This window comes from Mustela putorius, unplaced genomic scaffold (assembly GCF_011764305.1).
Source record: "Mustela putorius furo isolate JIRA1106 unplaced genomic scaffold, ASM1176430v1.1 tig00000095_pilon_pilon_pilon, whole genome shotgun sequence".
Classification (NCBI taxonomy): domain Eukaryota; kingdom Metazoa; phylum Chordata; class Mammalia; order Carnivora; family Mustelidae; genus Mustela; species Mustela putorius.
The window spans coordinates 29,414,554-29,420,553 of NW_025421280.1; the positions used below are offsets into that span (position 1 = coordinate 29,414,554).

At 51.4% G+C, this 6,000-nt stretch overlaps 1 protein-coding gene across 1 annotated transcript in view; it reads left to right on the forward strand.

The window, feature by feature from the left end:
• NOTCH3 (notch receptor 3) overlaps positions 1-5,510 on the forward strand; it is a 33,614-nt gene extending 28,104 nt beyond the window's left edge. The window contains exons 32-33 of the mRNA XM_045082632.1: positions 2,525-2,622; positions 3,429-5,510. Of these exons, the coding sequence (XP_044938567.1) occupies positions 2,525-2,622; positions 3,429-4,481 (1,151 nt within the window). The 3' untranslated portion in view covers positions 4,482-5,510. The remainder of the gene's footprint in view (positions 1-2,524; positions 2,623-3,428) is intronic.
• The last annotated feature ends 490 nt before the right edge of the window (positions 5,511-6,000 follow it).

Below are 6,000 nucleotides of genomic sequence, written 5' to 3' on the forward strand. Positions count from 1 at the left end.
CTGAGCCACCCAGGCACCCTTATTTAATTTTTTAACCTTTGTTGTGCTTGCTTTTTTTTTTTTTCAAGGCTTTATTTAGATATAATTCACATACCATACAATTTAGCCATTGGAAGTATAACATCCAGTGGCTTTTCATATAATCACATGGTTGTGCCACTGTCATCACACTACAATTTAGAACATTTTCATCACCTGGAACACAAGCTCTCACTATTACTGACCCCCTCCAATCTTGTCTTCCTAGCCCTGGGCAACCACTAATGAATGTACTTTCTCTATCTATGGATTTGCCTACTCTGAATATTTCCTATAAGGGGTATCAAATAATATGTGGTCTTTTTTGATTGGCTTCTTTCACTCAGCGTAATGTTTTTAAGGTTTATGAAGTGTGGTAGCATGGATCAGTACTTTTAACTTGTTTTTAAAATTTTTAAAAAGATTTTATTTATTTATTTGACAGAGATCACAAATAGGCAGAGAGACAGGCAGAGAGAGAGGAGGAAGCAGGCTCCCTGCTGGGCAGAGAGCCCTATGTGGGGCTCCATCCCAGGACCCTGGGACCATGACCCGAGCTGAAGGCAGAAGCTTTAACCCGCTGAGCCACCCAGGCGTCCCTGTTTTTAATTTTTTAATGGTCAAATAACATTCGGTTGTACGGATATACATTTTGTTAATCGGTTTATCCGTTGATGGATATTAGGGTTGTTTCTGCTTTTTGGCTACCACTACTGTGAACATTCATGTTCATGTTCTGGTGTGGATGTATGTTTTCATTTCTCTTGGGTACAAATCCAGGAGTGGCATTGCTGGGTGGGTCGTGTGGTCATGTGATCACTCTGTGTTGGACCTCGTGGGGAGTGGCCAGACTGTTTTCCACAGTCCCTGCCCCGGTTTGATGCCCCTGCCAGTGGTGCACGAGGGTTCCAGTTCCAGTTTCTCCATGTCCTCCCAAACAGTTGTTACTGTCTATCGTTTGTGCCTTCCTAGTGGGTGTGCCTGGGCATCACACTGTGGTTTTGATTTTTATTTCCCTGCTGGATAATAGATTGAGCGTGTTTCCCTGTGCTTATTGCCCATTTGTAGATCTTCTTTGGAGAAATGTCTATTCTGATCCTTGGCCCATTTTTAATTTTTTTTTTTTTGGTCAACTTGGGGGTCTTTTTTGTTTTTTAAAAGATGTCAGGGGTGCTTTTGTGCTCAGTGGGTTAAACCTCTGCCTTCAGCTCAGGTCATGATCTCAGAGTCCTGGGATCGAGCCCTGCTTTGGGCTCTCTGCTCGGCGGGGAGCCTGCTTCCTCTTCTCTCTCTGCCTGCATCTCTGTCAACTTGTGATCTCTTTCTCTCTATCAAATAAACAGATAAAATCTTTAAGAAAAAATTTAATTCCAGGTGCCAGGTGCCTGGGTTAAGCAACTGCCTCAAGCTTGAGTCATGATCCCGGGGTTCTGGGATCGAGTCCCGCATGGGGTTCCCTGCTCTGCAGGGAGCCTGCTTCTCCCTCTCCCTCTGCCTGCTGCTCTCCCTGGTTGTGCTCTCTCTGTCAAATAAATGGATAAAATCTTAAAAAAAAAAAAAGGGAAGATCACTTAAAAAATTCTTTTAATTCCAGTATAGTTAACATAGTGGCTTTTTGTCTTTTTATTATTGAGTTTTGAGTTTTTTATATGTTCCAGATTTAGGTCTCTTAGTAGACATATAGTTTATAACTATTTCTCCCATTTATAGGGTTTCTTTTCACACAGAAGCACAAACATTTTATTTATTTATTTATTTATTTTTTTTAAAGATTTTATTTATTTATTTGACAGACAGAGATCACACGTAGGCAGAGAGGCAGGCGGAGAGAGAGGAGGGAGCAGGCTTCCTGCTAAGCAGAGAGCCCGAAGCACAAACATTTTAATTTTGGTGAAGTCCAATATATCTATTTCTCTTGTTATTGTTGCTTGTTTTTTGGTATCATATCTAAGAATCCTTTGCCTAATTCAAGGTCATGAAGTTTTAGTCCTATGTTTTCCTATAAATATTTTATAGTTTGAGCTCTTACGTTTAGGTCTCTGGTTCATTTTGAGTGAATTTTTGTATTTGGTATGAGGTAGGGACCCAACTTTATTCTTTTGCATGTGGAGAGCCAGTTGTTCCAACAGTGCTCGTTGAGAAGACTGTCCTTTCCCTGTCGAGCACCTATGTTGTTTAGTTGTAATTAGTTTAAATCTGAAGAGCAGTATGTGCCTGGTGGCTACGGCACTGGACAAGCCCAGCTCTAGCTACAACCAGCGCCCCACATAGTACCCCCGCTTATGGACAGTCACACACTGTAGGTTCCCTGGACAGAGAGAGTCACTCCACAGGTCTGCACATACATGGATCCAAACACATGGTCAGATACTCATGGCAGACCCCCCCCCCAGCCCACCCCCCCTCTAAGGCCAGATTTTGGATTCTTCCCCTCCCTCTGCCATGGGATCCTAGCAAATGAACCCAGTCCTAACCTGACCTCTCTTCCTGCACCCCACCCCCCCAGGGAAATCAGCCTTACACTGGGCAGCCGCAGTCAACAATGTGGAGGCCACCTTGGCCCTGCTCAAAAATGGAGCCAACAAGGACATGCAGGATAGCAAGGTGAGCCCCAGCCCTTGACCCACCAGGCAGTCAGCCCTGGAACAATTCCCTAAATGTGGCAAAGAGCAGGGCGGGGTAAGTTAGTGGGGGCATCTGTCTTGCCTGCAGCCAGGTTTCAGTGTAGGATTTGGACCTAACAGGCTACACCAGGGTCAGAGGAAAAAGCTGTGTGAACTTGGGCAAATTGCTTAACATCTCTGAGCTTTACTGTCCTCATCTTGAAGTGGGGAAGCACTAGGACCCACCACACTTTTGTCTCCTGAGGATTCAGTGAACTCAAACATTTGTAAAATGCTTAGCAGATCCTCAGTAAAACGTAAGTGTTATGATCGTTGTTTTAAAACCCTAGCAAGGGGAAGTTACTCTCCTCACTTTGTAAATGGGAAGAGTGAGGCCTGGAGGGGCACAGGGTAGATTCTGTCCTTATCGGACGTTTTGATATTTTATTCATTATGTATCTTTTGCAATACTCTTAATTTAAAAAGTAATGCATTAAAATATCATTTATTTTGATGATTTGTTTTTGACACCCCTTAAATGTTGTGCCTAAAGAGAGTACCTTACTTTCCTTACTCTAGTCCTGGCTTTGAGGCGTGGTGCTTAGTAGGTCCTGGATGAAAGTGCTTTAAGATCACTTGCCCAGTTTCTGTTAGCAGAGCTGGGATTCTAGCCAAGTCTGTTGGGCTGGAGAGTATGGATTCTTGGCTCTCAGTGTCCACCAGGGGCCTATGAGATCTTGGCCAGGAGTTAGTTCTGGCTCTCGTGACGCTGACCTCTGGTGGGTTCTGTGCCCCACTTCCCCTCAGGAGGAAACTCCATTGTTTCTGGCCGCCCGGGAGGGCAGCTACGAGGCTGCCAAGCTGCTGCTGGACCACTTTGCCAACCGTGAGATCACGGACCACCTGGACAGGCTGCCGCGGGATGTGGCCCAGGAGCGGCTGCACCAGGACATCGTGCGCCTGCTGGACCAGCCCAGTGGGCCCCGTAGCCCTCATGGCCCACATGGCCTGGGGCCCCTCCTCTGCCCCCCAGGGGCCTTCCTTCCTGGCCTCAAGGTGGCACAGTCAGGGGGCAAGAAGAGCCGGAGGCCACCAGGGAAGGCGGGGCTGGGGCCACAGGGCACCCGGGGACGGGGCAAGAAGCTGACGCTGGCCTGCCCGGGTCCCCTGGCCGAGAGCTCGGTCACACTGTCACCCGTGGACTCGCTGGACTCCCCGCGGCCCTTCGGTGGGCCCCCTGCATCCCCTGGTGGGTTCTCCCTTGAAGGGCCCTATGCAGCAGCCACTGCCACGGCTGTGTCCCTGGCTCAGCTTGGTGGTGCGGGCCGGGCGGGTCTAGGGCGCCAGCCTCCTGGGGGCTGCGTGCTCAGCTTGGGTCTACTGAACCCCGTGGCTGTTCCCCTCGACTGGGCCCGGCTGCCTCCACCTGCCCCGCCAGGCCCCTCGTTCCTGCTGCCGCTGGCGCCGGGGCCCCAGCTGCTGAATCCTGGGACCCCCGTGTCCCCCCAGGAACGGCCCCCGCCATATCTGGCGGCTGCGGGACACGGCGAAGAGTACCCGGCAGCTGGCACCCACGGCAGCCCCCCCAAGGCCCGCTTCCTGAGGGTCCCGAGCGAGCACCCTTACCTGACCCCATCCCCCGAGTCCCCTGAGCACTGGGCCAGCCCCTCGCCTCCCTCACTGTCGGACTGGTCGGACTCCACGCCCAGCCCAGCCACTGCCACGGGGCCTACGGCCACAGCCGCTGGGGCACTGCCTGCCCAGCCGCTCCCCCTTTCTGTCCCAGGCCCCCTGGCTCAGGCCCAGACCCAGCTGGGGCCCCAGCCAGAAGTCACCCCCAAGAGGCAGGTGTTGGCCTGAAGGCTCTTCAGTTCCTGGATTTTGGGGGGACATCCCATCCTGACTCTCTCTTTCTTTTTAGAACTTTCCATTCTCTTCTCTCCCCCCTCCCCTCCTGAAGCCCCCCCACCCCCCTGAAGCTGACTGAGATGGGTCACCAGCCTAGGCTTTTTCAGTCCTCCTTTATTTATAGGGGGTGCGTGCTGACCCCCGCCCTCTGGGCCTTGTGAAGAGCCTGGGACCTCCTCCTGCACCCCCCTTCCCGCATTCTTCCTCCCCGCCCTCTCTGGTCTCTGTCCTTACACTCTGACACGAGTGGATTATTATTATGGTTTTTTTTTTTTTTTTTTTACATTTTGTATAGAAACAAATTCATTTAAGCAAACTTATTATTATTATTATTTTTTACAAAATATATATATGGAGACACTCCCTGCCCCCGCGAACCCCCCAGTGCCCCCGTGGGGCTGAGTCTGTGGGCCCATTCGGCCAAGCTGGATTCTGTGTACCGAGTACACAGGCATGACCGGGATCCTGTGTACCGAGTACACAACCCTGGTGTGTACCACGTAGGCACCCTTGGACGTACCCTCCGGGGCAGGGCTTGGGTGAGACTTGGGAGCCTCTTTCCTATCCCGCCTCCCTCACTTCACTGCATTCCATGTGGAACTTGTTCTATAGCTTTGCCGGGGAAGGACCCTTCTGGCCCACAGAGCCCGCCCCAAGTCCCCCCTACCCTAGAGCCTGGGCTACTCCCTTGGAGAACTGGGTGGGGGTGGCTGGTGAGAACAGGACGACCGGGGGAGATGTGTGCGTTTCACTTTGTCTCCCTGTAAATATGGGGCTCTAGGAAGGGAAGGAACCACCGGCGTGGCACCCCCTCCTCCTGGTACTCCCCTGGCCCAGCCCCGGGGGGGCAGAATAGAAGTATTTTTAGGCTATTTTTGTAATGTGGCTTCTGGCCACAATCCCTGTGTAGCTAAGTTCCCAGGCCTTGTGTTGTACAGCTCCCACTCCCCTCACCACCTAATAAAGGAATAGTTAACACTCCGTGTCACTGGTCTGTGTCTGGGGGGGCGCGGTTGGTGGTGCCGGTGGATCTTCCGTATCTCCAGGGCCAGTGTGTGAGCCGCCATCTTGGAGCGAAGCCTTGTAGCTTGTCCTCCCGCCCCTGCTTCCGCTTTTGACAGCTGACTCCACTGATTGTGGCTCAGAGGTGGTCACCTGACTCGAGGTGAGCCCATCAGAGTCCCCTGCCCCCCCGAAGGTTTTTATTGAGATGCTAAGAAAGTGGGCAGTCGCCGGAACTTCTAAGGCCAAAGGCAGATGGAGAAATATGGGTGGCCAGTCTGGGGTGGTGAGGGCAGCTGAGCACACAGAGCAGAAGAATGGGGCCGACAGAAGCAGAGATGAGAGCTCAGATGTCTCCAGAGCATTGGAGGCGTCTCTCAGTTCCAGATGGAGCGTCCGTTCCAGTGACTTGAGCATGCAACCCAGTGACTTCAACAGGTCCTTATTCATTGCTTCCTTAAGTGCCCAA